This window comes from Physella acuta, unplaced genomic scaffold (genome assembly GCF_028476545.2).
Source record: "Physella acuta isolate Inbredline_101_S28 unplaced genomic scaffold, ASM2847654v3 ptg001007l, whole genome shotgun sequence".
Taxonomy (NCBI): domain Eukaryota; kingdom Metazoa; phylum Mollusca; class Gastropoda; family Physidae; genus Physella; species Physella acuta.
In genome coordinates this window covers 196512-221404 of record NW_026732524.1, presented here as the reverse complement: position 1 = coordinate 221404, position 24893 = coordinate 196512, and the positions used below count along the sequence as shown (strand labels likewise).

The 24893-nt window shown below is 35.2% G+C and overlaps 1 protein-coding gene across 2 annotated transcripts; it reads right to left on the bottom strand.

Moving 5' to 3' along the window:
• Positions 1-9259: 9259 nt before the first annotated feature.
• LOC131954514 (innexin unc-9) lies at positions 9260-24642 on the bottom strand. 2 transcript variants are annotated; one of them, XM_059318248.1, is made up of 9 exons: positions 24624-24642; positions 17988-18045; positions 17130-17325; positions 15945-16082; positions 14755-14940; positions 13040-13201; positions 12641-12778; positions 12295-12416; positions 9260-12026 (listed from the first exon to the last, which is right to left on the bottom strand). In XM_059318248.1, coding segments are annotated over exons 2-9 (1215 nt in total). In that variant the 5' UTR covers positions 17990-18045; positions 24624-24642; the 3' UTR covers positions 9260-11755. The 2 variants fall into 2 exon arrangements, with proteins under 2 accessions (XP_059174231.1, XP_059174230.1); XM_059318247.1 differs by lacking the exon at positions 24624-24642 and adding an exon at positions 21704-21901.
• Between the last annotated feature and the right edge of the window lie 251 nt (positions 24643-24893).

The window sequence follows — 24893 nt, the reverse complement described above, 5'->3', positions numbered from 1 at the left end:
CATCAGCTCCGTTCTGTCTGTAACTCTACTGCCCCTAACGTATCCGGCTCGGTCTGATGATTTTGTCAGCAAGACCGCAAATTAGACGCAGGATTCAGGGGAGAGAAGGAAAAACAAAGGGAGATCACTGCCGACACAAGTAAACATTCTTGGCAGCCTTGTTTTATTTTCCCAACCTGGAGAGCGATGAATGAAATGCGAGAAGGGGGGAAAAGTTACTTCCGTGTTGAAGAGTTCCCGCACTAAATTTGATTTCCCCCCAGTTTATTTTTTCAGCTTTATGCGTGTATATATAACCATGCACAAAATAAAACACCATATTTAATTTTTACAAATACATATATTTAGTATACAGATATATAAAAATTTCTACTTGATAATACAACTTCAACAACCTAATACCCGCAACTTTCTTACGAACTGGAAAAAAATACAAACAAGAAATTATATTTATTGTTGTGTTCGTTATCTTCACACGACATCAAATGATCAATGCTCAAGCCGGGTAAAAAGCAAGATCTACTATTAATAGATATCTAAATCTTTAGATTCCAAAAAACCAAAATGCAAAATCCTGTTGATAGCTATGCAAATGAAGCTGACAATGACCATATGCTTGTCACACTGATACTTCCAAAAGGTGCAGTCAAAAGTAATTTTGTAGTAAGAACCAAAACCAATTTTATTTTAAAACCAGTTATCAAATGATTTCAGTCCAGAGGATTTAAAATTGTTTATTTTATTTAAAAGAAGGAAATGAAATAAAAATGGATGAAAATGAGAATACGAGTTTTTATAGAGAGCAATTAACCGCTGGGCAGTTGGAGCTTAAGGAAAGAACAGTGTTTATCCAACATCCCCCAAAGAATTTGGATTAAAGTTGAAGTAATGATTGCTTAAGTTATCAATATAAAAAAAGTTTTCACTCTTCAGTGATAATTTTGAAATTCAATTGTGATATTTTTTTTAGTTGTTAAGTTATAAACAATTTAAAATAATTGAATTTTACAATAAAATATTTTATTCAGTTAAAATTAAAATATACAATTTAGTTCTAAAACCACTGCTGCCATTGGTTACATACCAAATCACTACCACTATTTAAACAGAAGATTATGTACATCTGTGCTACTGTTCTTACTCAGCTAGAATGTAAAAATGTAAAAAAAAAATCTGTTAAGTTTCCTTCTTACCAGGCATTTTTGGTAATTAAAAAAAATATTTAAAATAAAAAGATAAATAAATAAAAAACCTAGGTGTGGGTAGCTGATAAGTTCAATAGTGTGTGTGGGGTGGGGGGGGGGTATTCTAAGATGTGGTTGTGAGTAAAGAGTATGTTCACTGGTGGGCTGGGGGGGGGGTTGTGGCGACCCAAACAACATCAGTTCTATTGAATGCTTTGGCGGAAAAAATCCGAAAATCGAAAAAAAAAATTGCAGAGACAAAGAAACTATCGACACCGTAGGCTTAGCAGGTAGACAATTGAGCTACAAATTCTCTCCCATTCATGGTATTCATCAAACGGACTGTTTTTCTGGTAGTGTTTGCTTGACCCAACACCGGATTTGTCGAAAAACAAACCGCGGGGGAAGAAGGGACACAACTGCTTCAAACACCGTCTGTTTGTCAAGCCGGAAGGGCCACTCGAGCTTTCAGCGGCGGGTCGAAACTGGACAATGTACGGGCATGTCCAGTCGTGAAAAGGGAACTAACTCGCTCTGTTGTCTGGGGGTGGGGGGGGATAGTTTAATGAAAGGGGTTATCGGCCTGGAATGTGGTATGTTGGCCTATAAATAGCCCAAGGCTAAGCGCTGTATTGAAAATATTTTTAAAAATTACAATTCCGTTATGAAGTACCAATCCGTTTTTACCTGGATTAGTCTAGCATATTGATGTTGCTAAGTGTTAATAAATAATTCCGCTGTTGAAGATGAATGGTAGCCATTTTGGTACCATTTGAAATATGGAAGAAATGAGAACGGGTCGGGACAAGAACTAAATTGGTTTGGGGGTACAATGGGTTTCGGGAGTGACCTCCACCCCCACATACATACACACACACTATTCACACATACACACGCACGTTCTGTTGAATTCTTAGATGTGTAAAGCTGTTGAAGGAGTTGGGTCGTCCCCTCCAAGAGGAAAAAAAGCAAGTGTACAACGTGTATTTTGTGTGCGCGGTGTTCTATACGTGTTATACAAGGAAAAAGTATGTTACAAAACTACTGCGCGGCCGTGAAAACTGCGCAGCTAAGAGGGAACAATGGTGAGGACATTACTATAAGTGATAAGCCATCCCCTACTCTACCTCCTACACCACCCAGCTCCAGATGACATCAAATCGTCTGCAAGTCTGTCATCTCCGACCCCCCCCCCCCCTTCGCACCCCTTCCAGCAATTTTAATCTTTATCTAAATAAAACCCGGACGTAAAATTGTAAAATCATCAAAGGTAAAACTCTTGCAGTTAGAAGCGAAAGAATTTATTTTTCCTTGCATCAGTAAGGCCAAATTACAGTGAAAGTTGTTACTTATCGCGATCACGATAATGTGATTATTATGGCTAAGACACGGACGGGTGTCACCCGTTGCGGCACCTCAAAGTGTTTACCCCCCTCCCCCTCGCGACGCCTCTTTTTCTGAAAAAAATATTTTTAAAATACATATATATTTGCCGGTAGGGCTGCACAAAAAAAAAAAAAAAAAACGAAGCATTTAAAAGACAAACTCTTCAGGTTGAAACTTTGCACATCTTATTTTAGTACTTGGGTTTAAGAATAGAGAATAGATTTCAGTGGAAAGTTTTGAACCCCATTTGTTTTAAATCGCGAGATTACGGATGTGGTACTCACAGCCTACTTCTGGAATCACAGTCCAAGCAGTCTGAAAATTATTTTTAGTCAAGTGCTAAAAATAGCTCATGAGAAATGCAAATATAAAGGTAAGAGATCCAAGCATTCGAAACCTGGACAGAAATCGCTGTAAACCACGAATCCAGATTCGACATTCCTAGTTCCTTACAGTTTCTTTACTACAGGTATCGTACTCGTTCAATTTCACTGTATCGATACCCGACATCTAAACCCGCCCAGTCTTCCCAGACAGGTGTAAGAGCTATTGTCCCCGCGCCTGTTTTTACAAACGCAATTTACCTCTCCTTTCGTTTATCCCACATAGATTTCAAATATTTGGTTTGGATTCGGTTCGAGGTGTTATAAATTAAACCGTGCCTGCTCGCGCCCGCGATCAAAAGACGAGGCCTAGCGCGAGGTATTGACGTTTGACGGTTCGAGAGTGTACGGTGTTTTCATGATTTGTGGCGGGAAAAATAACAACTGGGTAAACAGGAAACGAAACGAAATGAAGGGGTCAGCACAAAGGTTAAGATAACCGGAAGAGGTGCCAGACTGCTGATTAGGTGTCAATTAATTGATTCAATAATTAAATAATTTAGCGATAAATAGAACAATATTGTTCTACATAGTCTGTTCTTTTTTTTTAATCAATTAATATATTTTGATTTAATAAGTATATATAAAAAATAATATAAAATACTATTAATTACTTAATTATTGTAATTCATAAATATGAATTATATTAACCCGAGATTCTTTCAGACAACTCTTCCCCCCCCCCCCCCCAAATGAACGTTCGCCCCCCCCCCCCCTTCCGCAAAAAAAAAAGAAAAAAAGAATTGTAATTTATATATAAAATATTTCATTTTACCTGTGTCCATCCCGGAAATTTTGCCCCCACCCCCTCCGAAAATTTCAAGTGACCTTCCCCCCCCCCCCCCACTCCTCACCCTCCTCGGAGAAAAGTTTGATAGAAACACTGATATTAACACACATATACACAATCGTTGAAAATTAGTGATAAAGTCAATAAAAGCCATTCAACAATTAGGTTACCGTCTAGCAGATTTTGTGATAGGGGGTGGGGTGGAAATATGAATAGTATTTGTTTGTATTCCGATTGAAGAGAAATTCATACTCTGATTAAAAAAAATAATTTTAAAACTAGTAATAAGTTTAATATAAAATTAAAATACAACAATTACTCCATTCTAATTTTAAAACCAATTTATTATTTAGGCTGGTTAGTGCCGGCCTTGATTAGAGTTTCTTTTATCTGACAAGGTAAATGGAAGAGCGGCGTAAAGGGAGTTAATCAAAGGGAGATAATCAAAGAAAGTATATAATGACGGAGAACAGAACGATTAACCTTGACATTAGTAGATGAACAGACTCGCTGTCCAGCGGTTCTAGAGTTGTTTCTTTATAATGATATGTAGATGTATTTATAATGAGATATTAAGATTATATATAGGGCCCGTATACATATATTTTTTTAATAAATTAATAAAATTTATTTATATTTATATATTTATATTCATATATATATATATATATATATATATATATATATATATATATATATATATATATATATATATATATATATATATATATATATATATTAACTTTTTCTTGTGATATCATGTGTTACACCCGACCGTGTAATGAATGTGGCCCACGAGGCAGAGGCGTAACAAGGGGAGGGCGTCCTAATTGGGTGCCAAAACGGTTAGAAAAAAAGCTCATTTTGTGTTGAAATTTTGATTTATGCACAGTCAAAGTTATGAAAATAAATTGTTACAAGGCTTTAAATGAAGATTTTACTGTTTTCTACATCAATTGGGTTGCACCTAAATGAAAACTGTTACGGGATAGTGACTGCTAAAAAGAGCATCTAGACTTTCCGACTGAGGGACGGGGCGTTTTTTCACAAACATGAATAACTTTATATACTTGCCTCCCTCCTCATCAACATGTTACACAACATTAATAACAACATCAGCAGTTGGATCACAGATTTGGTTCTAAAATTACAAACTGGCAAGTCAAACAAATAATTACAAGCTCAGCAGTAGGACCACAAAATTGATAATTCGCCCTGGGCGCCGGGGTGGATCACTGCGCCTCTGCCTTAGGGAGGGGGTGTAACTGGGCTACCATTGCAGGTCTTCATTTACTGTCAACCCTAAAGATTAGCTTTGTAAGATAAAAAAAAAAACAACGACAAAATTTCACTCAAGTATAATATATTTTTTTCCGGCTGTAATCTCTATAAAAATAATCAGATGTCCATAAATTAAACCTTAACAATTGACAAATTATAACATTTAAACGGTCTTGCTAGGTTTTGAAATGTGTAGCTTTTTATCTATTAAACTTGCGAAATTACTTTGTTTTTTCTATTAAAAATGCGAAATTGTTTCATTTTTTCTTTTAAAGATGCGAAAATGTTTCCTGAAAATATTGGACCAAAATCGTAGGTTCCTATTTTATTTTAATCTGAGAACCCCTTTAAAGTTGTGTACGTGATGTGATGAGGGACTCTGGGATATGTTGATAAGCGGTATGGGTGGGAATCTTCTATGGCTGATAAAACCTGCTAAGATAAGGGGGATAAGTAAAAAAAAAAAACAGGGGATAAGGGGGGATAAGAAATGACATCGTTGGTCGCCATCCGGGAGGAAACAAATAATAAACAGAGTGGAGATCATTATTTTCATTCCCGGGTCGTCCCGACAACACGCCCAACCCCGGGGGTGAGGGAGAAGGGACCGCTGTGAACTTCAAAGGCCAGCACCCGTGTCAGGGGGCCCGCGAGAGGAGGAGATCAAAGCGAGGCTGTTACCGCGCGCCGTGGGGAGGCCCCGGTGGTTTATCTTACGTACGTATTGCCTGGTTCTCTTGTCTTTAAACCCAACCCAACCCCCCCCCCCCCTTACCCTCCCCTCACCTCTGCGTCTGTCTGTAACGATTCGTGTTTTTTTTTTACCTGATGTGTAATCAAGTCCAATAAGGTTAAACGGGTGACGGAGCTTCACTACACGGGGATGGGGTGGGGGTGGTCAGTCAACGACAGAGGCGTAGCGATCCCTCCCGGCGCCCGGGGACAAACTTTCAACTTGCCCCCCCCCCCCCTATATAATTTTTATATTTATAATTCAAAACTGCAGCTAAAGTTAGCTTTTAATTACTATTTTTTAACCATTTTGGCGCCCGGGGACATATCTAACCCCCCCCCCCCCCCCGTCGCTACGCCTCTGGTCAACGATAATGTGCCTTTAAACTAAAACTATTTATAATGGGATAACGTGGTCGAATAGTAGAGCGTTTGGCTGTTATCCCGAAGGTCTTGAGTTCAGATCTCGATTCGGGTTTGTGAATGTTGAAGTCCCTGAGTAAGACCACACACCTCTGACTGGGCATAATCTGAGCCCATTATCCCCTTGAATGTCGAGGTCATTAAAACAGATGAACTCTACTTCATCTGCCCCATGTGTCTTGGGCACAAACGCGAAGATGATGTATACAGTAATACGTGGTCGGTGTGATCGAGTGGTAGACACAAGGTAACTAAGCTGATAGTCTTGAGTTCAGTTCACTGTCATGGCTCTATTAGGCGTCTTGTGTATAGGAGAACACAAAGGTATATATAACATATCTGGTCTCTTAATATAGAGAGACAAATGCACTCTACTTCACCTGCCTTTTTGGTCTAAAATTAATTATGCTGTATTTCTTTTTTCACCGCATAGAAGAAGATGGTCGACAAGCCGGTGAACGGAAAAAAAAGTCACAGGAAAAAAAAAACAGAAAAAATTCATAGTTTTTGCTAGGAAAAAAAAATAACAGAAAAAATAAACCGGGAGTGATCTCCCCTAAACTTTCTCGAATATTCTTATATAAAATAACAGGGGATGGGAACTCGGGCTATAGACATGATTTTTAATCCATTTTAAATACTTAAAGTTTTAAAAATAGAATAAAATCTCGTAGACAAATTAATTGCACACCAAGTGAACGCCAAATAAAAAAAGCGCATAATAGTGCGCAATATTATTAGTACTTCTAAAATTTACATTAGTTTTTTGAGAAATCGAAAGTAGCGTAAATTACTACTTCCAGTCAACGGAAATTACTCAAAATTTAACAGAAGGTAGAGAATTAGATCTTTTACTTACATGTTAAATTTCATGTATCTATCTGAAATAGTACTCAAGTTATAGGCTTTTGAAAAATTCAAAGTAGGAAAAGTACCACTTCCGGTTATCGAAAATCGCTCAAAAGTTGATACGGATCTACGATTTTGATAAAATACTTATATATGAAATTTCATCAACCTAGCTGTAACGGTACTCAAGTAATCGTGTTTACACACGGACACACAGACACACAGACACACACACAGACATACGGACAAGATTGCAAAATTATGTTTTTCCGTATCAGTGAGGTGTAAAACGTCGAGATTTGTAAAAATCTCGATTTTTTTTTTTGCACGATTACAATACTTTCTCTATACTTCGTATATACGAGAAAGTAAAAAGTCACAAAGGAAAAATTTTATCGGAAAAAAGTCACATAAATAAAGTCACAGAAGAAAAGTCACCAAAATCTATAATTGCTTAATTATTAAGAATTGTAAAATTGTGGGTGTTTATTGGTGAGGGTTGTTTTTGTTATGTTCACATATTTATAAACGTAAAAGCTTTATGGTTTATAACAATAATACGTAACAATAATATGACTTAATTTACACAGCATCCTCAATTTTTGTTACGTATTTAGTTAAATACGCAGTAGAAAAAATTAATTACAAAAGAAATGTTGGCATAACTTTGTGTTTTGCATATTTATTTATTTTTTGCTGTTGGCTTCTCTTACAATCGATAAGACTTGTTATTATTGAGTTGTTGTTTTATTTTCAATCTTACATATTTTTACATATTTATGTTAAAAAAAATGTAGCTCATATAATTTTGACCGTGGACGATAGTGTGTTGCTTAAGTGCTCCGCCATTAATCACTCACGCAAAGCTGGTATCACCCATCACACTAAACCTAACCCTAATCAGAAACCCCCGTGGTCTAGCTGCAAATTCTGGCGCCTCTTAGAAATAGCTATTAACGTGAGTAACACGAAGACTTCGTTCTGAATAATTATTGGCTACAATCGCTTTAACTCCAAAGAGGAACAACCTAAGAAATACCAGACACAAAAATTACAATGAAGAGTTGTGGCCCCTAAGTAACTTAGTTCTTAAAAACACACTTGCTGAACAAGGGGAAATAACTTCCGTTGTACGAATATGACAGAAAAAGTGGTTAACTTTTCTTTCACTGAGCTTTTTCTTATTTTGTTTAGTTCTTTGTGATAACATGGTGAATGTGAGTCTTTTATGTTGATTTTTCAGATTTAAAAAAAAATTGTTTGAACATCTAACAACAAAAAATGTTCAATCACAATTTTTTTTAAAAAGTATCCTACACTAAAGACAGCAAAGATGTCTTGGAGATTGCAAAATAAACAGCTGGGACAGACAAAGGGAAAGGTTATGGCCCAATGCACCACAAGGAGTTAAGAGGATTAAGTCAAATCAACAACAATAAACAAGCCACAAGATATATTTGTTTTGTAACCCATCCAATTTTAATTGTATTGAAATATTTTTTAAATTTACATTTTTATATTGTTAAAATATGTTCATAGTAAACAATATAAACAATTTTGATTATTGCAGAATTTTTTTTTAATTAAAAATTCAAGAACTGCTTAGGAGACAGTGATAATTTATACACTTTCTATTAAACCAATGGTTTGACTTATATAAGCAGCAATAGACATTTATGGAAATTATTTTATTAAATCTTAACAGCTGCAAAATTAGTTCGTTCTGACGGAGTAGAAGAACTGTCAATTAAAAAATGTAACAATTTTTTTTAAACCGTAAATACTTACTCCTTTTAAGTGTTAACTCATAATATTGAAACAGATTAAATCAGGAATGTAGGACAATTCCAAAGTAAGTCCACATAGATTTAACTCTGGCATGAATGTAGGGGGGATCAACGTCCAAATAACTGGTATGAATGTAGAAGGGGGCAAAACAATGTCCAAATAACTGGTATAAATGTGGGAGGGGGAGCAACGTCCAAATAACTGGTATGAATGTAGGAGGGGGATGACACACAATGTCCAAATTACTCTGGAATGAATGGTGGGGGGGGGGGGCAACGTCCAAATAACAGGTATGAATGTAGGGGGGGGACAATGCCCAGATAAATCTGTTATAACAGAAATGATTACATCCAGTGGTACAAAGGTTTTAATTTACACAAATCATATACAGTAAAAAGAAATCATTTCAAAAGGCACAATAATTCTAACATTAACAATTGTAGTTTGTTTGTTTTTTTGGTAATTTTATTGCTAAGCTTTTCAGCATTTAAGTGTAGCTTATGATGTCCTTGTGTCTGTAATGGTTCACAGAAGTTATAATTTTGAGACAACACCAAAAAAAAACCAGCTGATAAATGAGACATACGTTATGCAACGATTTACATCTGGGGGAAAAAATGACTAGCAATTGTAAATTGATCTACCATTACTATTTTAGACATAGACAATGTGAGGCAGTTGTAATCTTTTGTGTTATTAGAAAAAAACAGCATAACTGTTTTTTTTTAATATAATCAAAAGCCTATTTTATTTTTTATTTACATGACTACAGAGAAGATTCAATTGAAATAAAATACAAGCAAGTTAAAACAATATAGTCAGTAAATTAATTAGTAAATAAAAACTTTTAACTAATGTTAGATTGAGTTTTGAAATGATACATTTTTAGCTACTTTATCAAAAACATTTGCCATCTTTGAAAAAGAAATGGTTTTGAAAAATACCTAAATAAAGGTAAAAAATTTCAACTATTTGACCACTTGCAAAAACATAGAAAAGAGAAAAATACATGTCAAAAGCATTTATTAATAGTGTTACATAACATTAATTACATCATCAGCAGTTGGACCACAGATTTGGTTCTAAAATTACAAACTGGCAAGTCAAACAAATAATTACAAGCTCAGCAGTTGGACCACAAATTTAGTTCTAAAATTACTAACTGGCAAGTCAAACAAATAATTACAAGCTCAGCAATTGGACCACAAATTTGGTTCTAAAATTGAAGACCTTAGTGCTAAAAGTACTCAAGTCATAAAAACAAAATTTTCAGATAAATGAGTAAAGATGTTTTTTATTTTACGTATTTTATAAAGAACCACTTAAATAAGTATTTCACTATTAACATGTGTACAAAAAATAAATTCATACGACCATTGCTTGGTTTGATTGTCACAAAAATATGTGACTTAATTATTTTCAGCAATAGGTTCTTTAATTACAAACTGGCAAGACAAAGAATAATTACAAATTCAGCAGTTGGACCACAGATTTGGTTCTAAAATTGCAAACTGGCAAGTTTAACAAAAAAAAATAATAAAACTCATTAGAAAAAATGAGTGTAAATTGTTTGATGATGAATATGATATTAACAGTGAGTAATTGTTTATAAAAGAGCAAACACTTTTACATCAGTGAATATAGGCTAGTGTATTATAATCAACTGTGTACAATTTTACCAAATTTATAAATTTATCAAAAAATTAAAATAGAATATCAGCGCTGTAGCACACTTGTAAATGTTTAAATACAAAACCTTTTATATATATATTACATTTACATATTTTTGAGATAATGCTTAAAAAAATAGAATCGCTGCATAAATAGATGGAGACCACCATTAACTGTGGTTAATGCCCTACTTATTTTTTACTTTTAGATGTGGTGTTGCAGAAAACTATCAAAGTTACAAGATATGAAACAATTCACTGGAAAAGAATATAACAAAAATATGTATTAACTCAACAAGTAACAAAGTAGAAAGAAAAAGTTTTTAAGCATTTTTACAAGAAGCAGTCTTGATATTAAGCAGTAGGTAAGAACTACCAATTGTATACTATTTAATTCTAATGGAAGATTCAATAAGCCATCACAAAACAAACATTACTGATGGACTAGTTATTCATATCATCTGTAAAAAGTAATGCTAAAGTTTTACAAAAAAGATTACATTTAACCCTCTAGTTGTGGAGAAGTTAATATAAAATGTAAAGTGTTGTTGGACAACATTGTGACTTCTATCGTCAAAGTATATTTGATTTTACATCATCAACTTAATTTTTATTATAAAAGTGAATATAAAAGCAAACAATTTATCCAAAAAAAATTTCAAATATATACATATAGATCTAATATTTATATTATATAAAAATATTTTTTCCCATTTGGAATGCAGGTTTTAAGGCATTTGTTTGAAAAGATTTGAGATACGGACCCTGTGATTATCCATTCAATAAAATATGTATATAAAATTGTCAGATATACAAATAATATAGAACTGATTAAATATCAATTTTCTAAAAGAACATTTGAGTATATTAAAATAATTTGACTCTTGTGAGATTTAAGTAATTACACAACAATTTGTGAGAAGACTAGATTATTTGTATAAAAAAATTCCAAAATTTCATGACAATCTACATTATTGGTTAATATCATCTGTATACGGGAGAAAATTAGACATATTCAAAAAGTTTCAACACCTTAGACAAAGGCACAACCATATACAACAAGTTTTATGCTACAAATTTGAATATCCTTTAATTAACTGACCATATCCCAGCATTCAGCTTACACTGGATTTCCTTCACTTTTGTAAATCTTACCTCAACAATAATTAATTTAAAACTCAATGACACAAAAAAATTAAAAAAAAGAAAGGTAATAAACTAAAATATACCAAATACTAATAAGTACAGTGTGGTTCGTGAACTTTGACCTCAAGCATGCGACTCCTTCATGTGAGGCGACGCAGCGTTCCCGTTCCCGTCAGTCTCTTTAGAGTTCTCCATCTTGAACCTGGTCCACAACACCTTGATGAGGTCCATGACGATGATCTCACTGGAGTTGTTGCCCACGGAGCGCAGGAGGAAGACCCCGTCGTCCCTCAGGTAATGGTGGACAAACTTCTGGAACAATGTCCGCTCGGTTTTTGAGCCCTTGTCTCCTAAGATGACCAGGTACTTCTCAATAAAATGCTCACGTCTTTTGCTGAAAGTTACAGAAGTTTTACTTTTTAAATTGGCATTTTCGAAATGGTTGCCTTGTTGAGCATCCATTTTAAAGCACTTTCAATTTAAACCCTTGCAGATATCACACCTATTAAATTATTTTACTCGCACTAGAATTAAATCGCAGAATGCAAATGGCTTACTTTTTATATTTCTAAATTTTCATACATTTTTGGATTTCCACACTTACATAAAAATTAATTTTTATTTATCTAAAGTTTTATACAAATTATATTACTCAAGCATACCTGAAGAAAATATCAAAAGTCCACATAATGAAATTGATTGCTGAAGCAATAGATAGCAGAAAAAGCCAAAACCAAGCAATGGCGAAAATTTTCTCAATAAAGAGATTGATGCTTAGAACACACTGAAATGGAAAGATTTATGCAAATATTAGTAAACTTGTTAAGAATGTTGAAAATGAATTGAGAATTTAGACAATTTAAAGAGTTACCTTGCATTAAAAATGTAATCAATACTAAATTAAGACAATGAAAATATAAATGAATATGCTTGTTAAACATTGTTTATTAAAAAAAAATAACACAAAAATGAATTATTTAAAAAATAGCAGTAAAAAATGTTAACTACCTGAAGGGTAAAAGTCTGTACATTTTGGAGTTGTCTGACCTGGAAATCACACAACACTTCCCTAGGGAAATGGTCAACATCCACCCACTTGCCACCCAGATGCTGCAACACTTGAAAGCCATAGGTCCAATAGTTGAACTAAAAAAAATAATTTAAAAGCCAAATTATATTTTACACAGGCCAAAATAAAATAAAAATAATGTATTTTGGCACATAAAAACGATTGCAGTTTTTAAAAGCAGCGAAACAACTTCTTTGTTGGAACTAACAACAAAACAACTAGTTTTGTTTATATGATTATTTTAGCTATGTGTCAGCCTACAGCAAAATAAAGACTTATACAAAACAATGTGGGTCTCTTGAAATGAAAACCATACATAAACAATTGTAAAAGTTTACCTTGAGGAAGGCGCTCAGCATGACAAACTGGCACAACACATTAATCAGGTTGAGGAGTTTAATGAACAGGTACAGCCCAGTCAGGTAGGTTCCATGTCTCTTGCCTAGTGCAAAGCACAAAATGCCTGACATTTTTTCTTTCACTCTCACCACTACATTGTACTGGAAAAGAATTATAGATTTTTATTGCTATTATACAAACAAATTGTATTTTCTTTTTCAGCTAAATGCAAAGAAATGACAGCTATAATTTTAACATAATGTAATTTGTGTTAACATCTGGGTGAGGTTTAGCAACTAAAACTCAAATGTCCTATTTTGTCTTTAACCGAAAAGTACCCAAAAGCTATTCAACACAATGTGTTAAATGTTTAATAAAAACACTAGATTGAAATTAACAATACGAAAAATAATCAAGAAGTAATCTTTAACTAGTAAAAAATTATATTATTCTAATTAAGGTATTGATACTTAAGTCAATAATAAACAGAACAAGCAGTAATGTAATGAATCAGCACATAAATGAAAACAAAAAATTGTTACTGTGGGGTAATCAACTAGTCAAGTAGGCAAAAAAGATTCACACACAGGAGTAAAAAAAAAGTTAAGAAAGAGATTTAATTTGTTAATTTTTTAACTAAACTGTTGAATAATTATTTAAATAGTTTTATAAAACTTAATTACAGCTAACAATTTTAAAAGTTGAATTTAAAAACAAACATTAGAAAGTACATGTATATATATATTTTTAAATAAGTTAAATAGGCCAACCATATTCAAAATATTAAAAAATCTTTATTATTCACACTGTTAAATAGGTAACCTTATGAAAATAATCAGCATATGTAGGCCTATATGGCTACTGGTAATAACTAAAAATAATGAAATGTTGGATACACTATGTAAATGTATTGGTTTTAGTTCACTCTGATGTTAAAAAGTTGACAAACTCTGCCCACAATGAACTGGACACTATCTTACATACACATTTATCCCTGCAGGCTATGGATGTGGAAACAATACGTTTATCCTATAAATCAAACCAGAGGTTATTGAGAAAATATAAAGACATATATTTTATTCATTATCAGTCAAATTTAAAAATAAATTTGTTGCTCATTTTAAAAATTATTTAAGCAACGTAATTGCAAACTAGGGAGAGATCTCGTAAAATTATGGTTTCTATTTTAAATATAATCCTTTAAGCTTTTTCTCATAACTCTATTGTTTATGTTTGTATATCACTGTTTTTAGTTTTCTCTGCTTGGTGCTAAAGAAGATTGCATGTGTAAAACATAAGTACTTGTTATACTCCTTTACATGGGTGTCAGCTGTCTGTGTTTCCGATCAGTATAAAAAATTGTTGCTTATAATTTAATATTGGCAGTAAAAAAAAGACTACTTTACAATAATTATATATGACTACTATACCTAATAAAATAAATGTGTGATATAAAATGACAAATACTAATTTCCATTTATAAGTTAAATTTTTCATTTAAAAGTTTGTTTTATTTATTTCACACAATTTTTTCTCTCTTAGTCATAGGTAATAATATACTTTTTATTATCATTCCAGTCTAAGAGAATGAGCATCTTCCAGCATGACCACCAAAAACTTTAAATAACTTACATAATAGAGTCTGCAAAATTTAACTAATCATCTCCACCAGTTTATGAAACAAATCCAGATTATTTCTAAAACTTGCACATACCTTGTACACCCTGTAACTGTTCAACCACTTATGAATAAACATGGAAATGTCAGAAATCTTTTTCTCCCTGTTTTCTGGTGGCGTCATGACAACCTCGTCGGACATGTTGACAATTTTCTGGACATTGATGCCAGAGTAGCCCTTCAGTTCTTTCCACAACATGTTGGGGAACTTGAAGAGCAGGCACTGAAATTTTTTAATTTAAAATATAAACATGTTGGGGAACTTGAAGAGCAGGCACTGAAATTTTTTAATTTAAAATATAAACATGTTGGGGAACTTGAAGAGAAGGCAGTGAAATTTTTTAATTTAAAATATAAACATGGTCAGGTGTTAGAGCACTCAGCTGTTTACCCTTCTTCTTCTTCGTTTTTTTATTTTAGTGTTGGAAGGGATCCCCTCCAACACAATTAAGTATACGTGTCAACTGGTTATGCGCCATTGAGGTCATTGACTCCAATTTCAGCCTGCTTTTCTTTTTGGATTTGCTTCCATAGCCTTTGTCCAACCAAGAACAAACTACAAGGCAGCAATTGTTTGATTTTGGAGTTGTCTCTCCTAGAAGAGTGGCTGTCCCCAGCTATCGAGCCTCATCTGCTCGAGGGTTCGAACTCGAGACTCTTCAGTTTAGCAACCATGAGCTTTACCAACCCCCTTTTAAAGTCTCGAGCTAGGCCTCCAGACTTGAGAGCACAGAGCTTAGTACAAAAAACTGGAGTCAGGTGGATATTGGTAGGTTAAGTTAGGGAAAATAAAGGCGGATGGGAACATTATTCATTAATAATATCCCTACATCACAGAAACCTATAAAAAATCCCATTTCATTTTACCTATTCAACATCAGGGTAACTTACACATAGGATAAAATTTTTCAAGTTTTCATAAGTCAATAAAGTGACAGTGTGGTCGAATCATTGCCCAAAAGTCTCAAGTTTGGGTACCTTGCTAGAGTCATAGCACGTCTTTGAGTCCACCTTACTATTAGGGAAAGTAAAGGCTTAGAACTGACCAATCAAGGTCACAGAAACAGGTGAACCAGATTTAACCTCCCAGAGGGCCGCCAGATTGAAAAGGGAACTTTACATGTTAATTTCTGTCACATAAGCAGCCATGATTTTTATAAATATAATCCCCACTCCCCTCCCAGATAACAATGTCACGCATGATTGGATAAAAGATAAAATTCTTACCTGGAACAACAAGACAGCCACCACCCAACGGTAAAAGCTGATATCTGTCTTCATCCTTTCTTCCGGCTGGTACGGAATTTCTTGATCCATGGGGATGGAGTACATCTGTGAGATCCAGCACAGGTTTTCAGCAAATGCCTGTTGATGACATTGAGATTTGATTAAAATTCGACATTTGTATTATCAGCATAATTTTGTTCTAATATAACCTCCAGCATGGTTTTAAAGTATGCTATAGCTTTGTTATTGCAGAGACTTTTTAAGTTATCAATTATAGCTAGTAAAATTCCCTTTTGAACCCTGATGGTTCATGGGGCAAGTGAAGTAGAGTTCACTTGTTTACATGATTGACCGTAGCATATCAAGGGATAGTGTGGTCAGCACTATAACCAGCCACCTTACTTTCCCTAAGGTGAGTTAGGTACAATGTTCCCTCTAAGGGGAAAAAGCTAGTGCGCAAAATGTATTTTTTGTGCACGCTGTTCTACAAGTCTTATACAATGATATATTTATTTTACAAAATCAAAACTGCTGCGAGGCAGCGCAACCGCGCAGCTTAGAGGGAACATTGGTTATGTACCTATCAGAGCTGGGTGGACTTAGGGACGTTGTACTGACTTGCATTCAGTACTTTTGGGTCAGCAGTCTAGCACTATATCACTAAATGTAGCTAATATGATAGGCTTGGGGCACAAGTTAGGGTATCAATGGCATCAAGAAATACAACTTTATTGCCTGGCTTATATAAATTACTTTATGTTTGCTGAACAATTCCAAGTGATTTATTTACATCTAGACATGACAGAATGGTTTCAAATAGGCAGACAGATTTATTCATGTGTGATGACAAAGACTTTCAAAACAACCACACACATTGAGGAGCTAGGTGTGATTACACTTCTTGATCGCACCAATGAGACTACTGTGTATCTTTACACCTTATTATACCAATCAAGACTAATCTTTCTTACAATTACGTTGAAGCTACTTCAAAAACCGAACACTTCAAAATTTCCAGCAAGGTCAGTCAATCTTCAAAATTATGCACGCTCTCCATTTCAAAATAAACATTAAAATTTCCCATCCAAACAACAGACATATACATGTGAGATAAGCTAGAAGATCTCAACTTCCTAGACTCAGATATAATCATGTGAGATAACCTAGAAGATCTCAGCCACTTACAGTGTGATGTCCAGGAAACTGGGCTGGCACCCAGCAGTGGATTGGATCCCCAACATACTGGTTCATGCCGATGAGGGCAGCAAACGCGGCAAACAGAGCAACAGTACCCAGGTGGTGGAGCTGATCCACAGCATCGTCATCCCTAGCGCCCCGCGACAAGGTGATCTTGGACAGGGCTTCCAGCATAGACGACCACCTGAAATTGACAGAAACATTTTTTATTTAATGATTTCAAAGATAAACAACTAATCTGCTAAACACTACAGCTGGTACCATGTGCTGAAATGCACGATGCAAGGGAAAAGAAAATGGAAAGCCTAAGGAGACATGGAGATCCACATCTGACAAACAACTTAAATTATCTTAAAGTAAAAAAAAAAACAAGTTTCTTGACCTCTGCATATAAAGGGATAATGCAGCATTATGCCCAGCCACCTAACTTTAGTTAGATACCCATCAGAGATGGGTGGACTCTTAGACATTCTACTGACGTAAACCTGGATTCGAACTCAAGACTGTTGGGTTAGCAGTGCGAGCTCTAGCTCTAGGCCACTCCGTCCCATTATCTTAGTGTACTGTTAAGTATTTTGCTAGTGACTGGCAGAAGTGGGGGAAAAAACTGTCTGTGATGACTACATGGGTCTCATGGCAGGAAAGATGAAATTAGTTTGAACAGAAGTTCAAACAAAATCATTGAACAACTTTTGTAACTTCCATAATCCAGCATTTGTTTCCATGATGTAATAAGTATAAATATTATGTCCATGCTACAATTAGATATCAAAATATGGTCTGGATTAAAAATTAGAGCCAAATATAAATATAAAAATAATATAACAAATAAGAAAATGTACTTACATTTTTAAAGTGTTTTAATCAATCACCAAATTTAAAAAATTTGTACAACCTACTGCATCTGAAAACAGGAAAAATGTACAAGATATTTAAACATTGTAAAAATACTATTTACTCAGAAATAATGCATTTATGAAAACTGAGCCAAGCTGCAACTTTTTTTTATCTAAATAAGTCTTTGGTATTATCAGTAATATATGTAGGGTCACACATCACAAGCAGGCCGAACATTGCCAGATTGTTTTCACCTTGACAAGTTTACCTGGCCATTGTTGAGCCTCTTATCAAACTAAACCAAGCCCAGCTTTATAGACATTTTAAAAAATCTCATTTGGGGAGGAGACAAAGCCTATTTATAAACATGCACTAGACATTGGCACAATAAACATGTCAGTCACTGTAGATAAGAACAAATCCACCCCAAACCTACTGGAGACAGGACAATACCTCCTTACATTAAAATAACCTGTGAAGTTTTTAAAAAGTTTGCAATCATGTACTTGGTTGAAGAATTTAGATAACATAGTTCATTACCAACTAATTACTGTGATGACAGTGTATGCAACTTAATGATCATTTTAGTGGTTTCTATCGCTGACAGACTAGTAGAGTTCAATGATGCAACATGATAGTTTCCAAATAGCTTTTGTTACTGCAAAACCTTTCGGAAACTTTTTTTTAAAATCATGATGCCTTCCCAATCCCCTATATAAATATAAAATAAATATTGCTAATATGTTCTTCATTTGAAGCCCATTATAGGCATAGTGGATGAAAATCCTTAAGGCACATACTGATAGATAAATTTCAATTATTTTACACTTTTGATTAATTTTTGTGTCTTCCCAAGCTCTAGCCCTAGCCTCAGCCAGTTTGGTGTGTATGATGGAGAGGGGTAGGACACCCCCCTGTCAATTATCTTAAACTGCAATAGAATTACCCAGTGTCAATTTACCACCAACACCCCCCCCCCATCCCTCTACATGGTCATTTAGTTAGACATATGGTTAGGGAAATGTATAACTCTACACTGAAGTAAAGATATTTCATTGAGGGGGGGGGGGGGGGAATGTCCATATACCCATAATGGAGGGGAAGGGGTGATCTGCAATCTCAAGACAATGTTAGAAATGGAGGGGTGTCTGCTTTTCATGATGAGCGGACAAAAGGGTAAAAAATCTGCTAAATTAGAATAAGGTCTTCCATTAATTACCCTTAGCAAGAGGTACATACAGAAGATTTATGGAATTATTTATGTCATTTAATAGCAATCATACAATGCCTATTGTCGGTTAGGCTATCAACTATTTTCATAATGATGAACCTAAAATATTAACATAATGCTATTTATTGGTTATGAGTTATATTCAAGTCATTATTTTTATACAGTAAAAGAGTAATGCTGTAGTAATGGGCTACTATGAAGTTAATGCTTGGCTTGTTTGCCTATCATGCTGTATTCAAGTATATGGATCCTTTATTTAAGTGATCATCAAGAGGTGTTTGTCGTAAACAACGTCACTCTAAATTGGCGAGGGGGGGGGGTTGAATTTGTTTGAGTGGGAGGTTCAGAAAGTGGGGCAACACACTTTTGCATTTTAAAAATGTAATTTAAGAAAATGAGCATCGACCACCATTTCGCATTTTAAATAAGTTATATAAATTGTAACCATAATAAAAATGGATCAATATACTAAATGCTGATCACACTCAGTAGGCCTAGGTATTTTGGAAAGGAATTGATGTATTAAAAAACAATTTTTTTTGTTAAAGAGACGAAGGCAGAGATATAACATCATTTTGTGAGGAGGGGTCGGCGTGGTCAAGTCGGTAAAGCTCATGGTTGCTCAACCGAAATATCTCGAGTTCGAACCCCCGGGCAGATGAGGCTCTAGGAGAGACAACTCCAAAATCAAACAACTGCTGCCTTGTAGTTTGTTCTTGGTTGGGCAAACGCTATGGAAGCAAATCCAAAAAGAAAAGCAGGCTGAAATCGGAGTCAATGACCTCAATGGCGCATAACACGTATCCTTAATTGTGATGGAGGCTTGGTCGAGTCGGTAAAAAGCAAATGGTTGATAAATTCGAAAAAGACTCAAGTTCAAACCCTCTGGCCGATAAGGCTCGATCCCTTCCAACACCAAAAAAATTAAGAACGAACAAGAAGATTTCGAGGGGGAATCTGTGATGATAGGGAGTCGGATATGTAAAATTCATCTTCAATAGCCTGGATGTCGCCTGTGGGGTGTGTTACTATTAGTACTATTAAAGTTTCCCTTTGAAACCTGACTGTCTATGGGGCAAGTGAAGTAGAGTTCACTTGTTTCTGTGACCTCGGCATATGAAGAGGTTAATTTAAAAAGTAGGTTATCGATTTAAGTGATTCACACACACAAAAAATAAATCATTAAAACTAAAATATAGTCGATTCCTTATTAAACCATAAGTAAAAGTAAGTCACTGTGACCACTTAGGCTTAAGGTTAAGCATCAATTCTGATCTGATTAACAAGTTATAAGGGCGGGTTTTATCTATTGGTAGACTACTGTTTCAATCAAAATGTTTCAGGCTAGAAAGAAAAACAAAATACATTACTTAAAATTAGGCCTAGACCTAATAAAGAGAAATGAACAAAGAATGAAATTATCACAAAAATGTTTAGGCCTAATTAGGCCTATAAATATTAAAATAGTCCACTTAAAAACTGAATCCAAGGGACTTAACAACAACCATGTGCTATATTTTTTTATAATCTTCCCTTGCCCCATTAATCCAGTAGGCCTACCAGATAATTAATTTTAATGATTAGGCTACTTATTGAACAGTGAAGTTTTTTTTTTTAAATAAGGTTTTCCAAAGCAGAGTAGTAAAGTTTAAAGTTTAAGCAATTAACAAAGTAGATCTATATGCCCTTTTGGCTTATATAGATTAGAATAGGCCTATTAATTAGTGGGCCTAATGTGTTACTAATTACTTATGACTAGAAATGGGTGATTAGTTACATACTACATAGGGCTTTACACTTAGGCCTAAAGTACTAATTTTTTAAAGTAATAGGCCCTAATTGTTTTTAATTAGCCTACTTTTAGTTCTCAATATTCATGCCATAGAGAGTGTGTGTAGAATTTAGACCTCTGTAAAAGATCATTATAAATCAAATTAGGGCCTATAGCCTAAATTTGTATAAAATATAAAAAATGATCATATTCATAAGATAGGCATAGATCTACCTGCTGATGCCCTATGCCAAGCGTCTAAATACTAAATAAATAGCTTAGTAGGCCTACTAATATAACTATAACTCAATCACTAGAACTATAGCAGTATAGGCCCCCTAATAAATTAATTATGCCTAGGCCTATTGAATATGCCTATTAACTAATGTTTTTGTCCAGTTTTTTGTTACAAGAAACACACGAAAAACGATAGATCATCTAGAATCTAGGACTAACACTGCAAAAAGACGCATGCAGAGCATGGGCACGGTGAATGTTTAATGTTTATCGCTCCCTGGGATAGGCCTGCGACGAGAAACGCGCTTGGCCAGTGGTCACTCTGAACTTAAAAAATTCTGAATTTTTAAAAAGTTTTTAAACAATTATTTTTTTTTTAAAACAAGGTAAAATAAAATCACAGATTTTAAATTAAACTTTGCATTATTAAATTAAATAATCAAATCAGACTTATTGATGACAAACAAACCACGTACACAGACCTACCTGTTGCCCTGATTAAAAATGAACGTACACTGCTACTTGAAACACAGCAACAAGTTTACAGTGCCATTCGTCTAAAAATAGAAGGGGCCTCAACCGCTTGGCCTAGATTTCTTCATGCCCCATCGAGAGTTGGACAAACACAGTCGTACCATACCCCCACGGCGGCGGTGTGTATGTCCGTGTCGAGACACGACCTGCCAGCCTTCTGCAAACACCGTGTGTTAGTGTACAGCCTGTGTGTGCTGTTCGGATCGTGTAAGAATGAAGTGGGAGGGGTGAGGGTTATTATAAGAGCATTACCTACCTACACTTGCTTTGGGCTAATCAAAAGTTTGATGACAGTCCCGCGGTTTATCTATGTAACTTTCGTTTTTTAACGCAGGGGCGGATTTTAATATTTTTAAGGAAGGTAGGCCCTACACATTGGTGCCAGATCATATGAACAATGGGTAAATAACCACCGTAATGGTATGGGGTACAAAGCGGTTTTCTGTATTATAGATATAAGAATAACTTTCAGACTTACTCAGTAAATAAAAGTACTTAGTCATGAATGAGGGTAATGAATAAATAATGGCATGCTTTTCTGATGAATTTGACCTCCCCACTCCCACTGTCCAGAGGCGTAGCGACCTATTCCGGGGCGGACTATCTATTTTGCGCCCCCTTTCTATATAGTTATTTTCGTCAGTAAAATAGCGTAACCCCCTCCCTCCCCCCCTCCCCCTTGGAAAGGCGTGTGGCGTATCCCGCAACATTTTCTATTTCAGTGTAACAAAATTGTTAAATTAGCGAGCGATTTAGTGTGAAGCCTTGAAGTCGTCTATTTTCGTAACTTTGACTGCATAATTCAATATTTCAGCTTAAAATTTTTATATTAAATTTTCTACCCCTGGTGGCGCCCCCTTAGGGGTTGGCGCACGCCCCACCCGCTCTTCCCTAGCTAAGCCACTGCTACTGTCACACATATTCACAAAACGTCAGAACACCGCGACTGCCCCCTTAAAGGATGTCACACCCTAACAGTGGCGTGCAGAGGGGGGGGGGCGGACGGGGCCCAGGCCCCGGGCATCCACCACGCGGGGGCATCCAGCGGAGGTGGAGGAAATTTTTTTTTAATTTAATTTAATTTTTTTTTTTTTTTAGTAATTTAAAAATTGTTGCGATATGTCGTGTCATGGTGTCATCGTAACTTTCCATATGTTTTGCGATCTCACTCAAAAAAATCGTAACACTCAATCGTCTGTCACTCGTTTTAACATTACACTGTCCGTATAGCAAAACTCATATAAAAAAAGCGGGCATCAGTGAAAGGTAGTCCTATGGTAGTCATTGATATTCCCTTAATAAATGTGTGTGATATTTATTTACTATAGTGTAGGGGCATCTTTTTGAGTACTTGTGACCAAGTTATTCCCATGCACTGTCGGGGCATCTTTAAAGTAATATGCGCGTATTCGTTATACTCATTCTCAAGGACATCCGTCGAGTAATTAAATCATATTTATTTTTATACACTGTAGGGGCATCTTTATAGTAATTATTCGTATATTCATTATAATATATTTTATGAGCATTTAGTAATATGCCCACTTCACTTTATGATACATTTTAAAGGCATCCATACAGTAAGTATGCCCATTTTCAATTAATATAATGTAGGGGCATCTTGAAAGTAATAATGCTAATATTCATGTAATACACTCGAAGGGCATGCAACAGTAATTACACAAATCATCGTTGTTAACATTGGGGGCATCTCTAAAGCTTTTTAAATGTACTTCTTCATTATGATCCATTTAAGGGCATCCAAAGGGTAATTATGCCCATATTATTATTATAAATTTTTGGGGCACCTTTGGTGAAATATATGTAGAGTAATAACGCCCAAACGTTTTTTTTTTTTGTTAAATTGTATGGGCAGCCTTCAGTGGCGTAACTAGGATTTTCGGCACCTATGCAAAAATTAACAATGTTAATAATGTTAGTCGCCCGCCCTCCCCCACACTGAATGCCACTGCCTGTACACTAAGAAAGGACTTGGGGCCTTTTTTAAATTAAATTATTTCTACAGTAGAAAATGAACAACTTAATTTCCATTTTTTTTTTAAATTATTTATATAAAATAAATATCAAAATTCCAATGAAAATTTTTTAACTTTTTAAAAGAAGGAAAATGGCCCATATTTGCCTTGGGCTCCTTTGCCTTGCTTACTCTAGCTTTACGGTAGCTACGCCACTGGCAGCCTTTAGTATATATTTATTTTCATGCATTATATAAGCATACTTAAGAATAAGAATGCCCATATTGTTTTTGATACACTGTAGCGACAATCTCAAGAATACGAATCAACATATTGTTTTCGATACATTGTAATGATATCATTCAGAATAATTGCGCCCATATTGATTTTTACAAATAGGGGGAAGCATGCTTTAAGTCGTGTTAAAGTTAAAGTATTTTAACTCTGAGTAGAGCTTTTTTTAAAGCAATTGGGGGCACATACAGAGCCAGTTTTATTTCAGTTAATAGTAGAGCTATCTATAGAGTTATTGAGCTCATTTTGATGTAATGAAATGTGGGGATTCGGTGTGGGTTTTTAGGCCATGGAAGCCATTAGTGGATTATCCCCCACCTGAACTAGACAGGCGTTACCTGGTGTGTTAAATTTGGGAAGACACGTCCAAGTTGTAGGGAGGGTCTGACATAGCACAGTGGATTTTTAAACACAGTCCGATGTAGAAGTATTTTTGTTTTAGGGCTGGCAGCTTAGCCAACCAAGGTACACTTCTGTTATATTCAAGGTTAAGATAGTTTGAGAGTATCTAGCATCACCCATCTCTTTAAACAGTTGACGTTCTGACCAAGTGGTTTAGAGAAAAAAATCTGAAACATCTCTAGTTCAATGCACACTCTCACCTGTATTAGTTACACTACAGGAATTCCTAAACAGGCCAAGAGAGAAACATCCCATTAATAAAGGCGTATCTGACGCCCTAATTGCAGACACCGACAACGTTTTTGTCACCGCGGTCTCGGGTGGTAATACAATACCGGATGAGACTCTTTTGTAGTGCATCACAGCCCCCACCCCCCACCCCACCACAACACGTCCCGCAATTGTCTCCCCCTTTCCGACCCCCCCCCCTCCCCTCCCAAGTTCCAACCATTCATTCCGTTTGGATTTAG

Bases quoted from the DNA above. Each gene is read 5' to 3' on its own strand.
- LOC131954514 (XM_059318248.1), bottom strand. The intron at 13,202-14,754 runs GTATGTGCAAGT...ATTCTTTTCCAG, and splicing joins ACAGTTACAGGGTGTACAAG to TACAATGTAGTGGTGAGAGT. The intron at 12,027-12,294 runs GTATGCTTGAGT...TGTAACTTTCAG, and splicing joins ACTTTTGATATTTTCTTCAG to CAAAAGACGTGAGCATTTTA.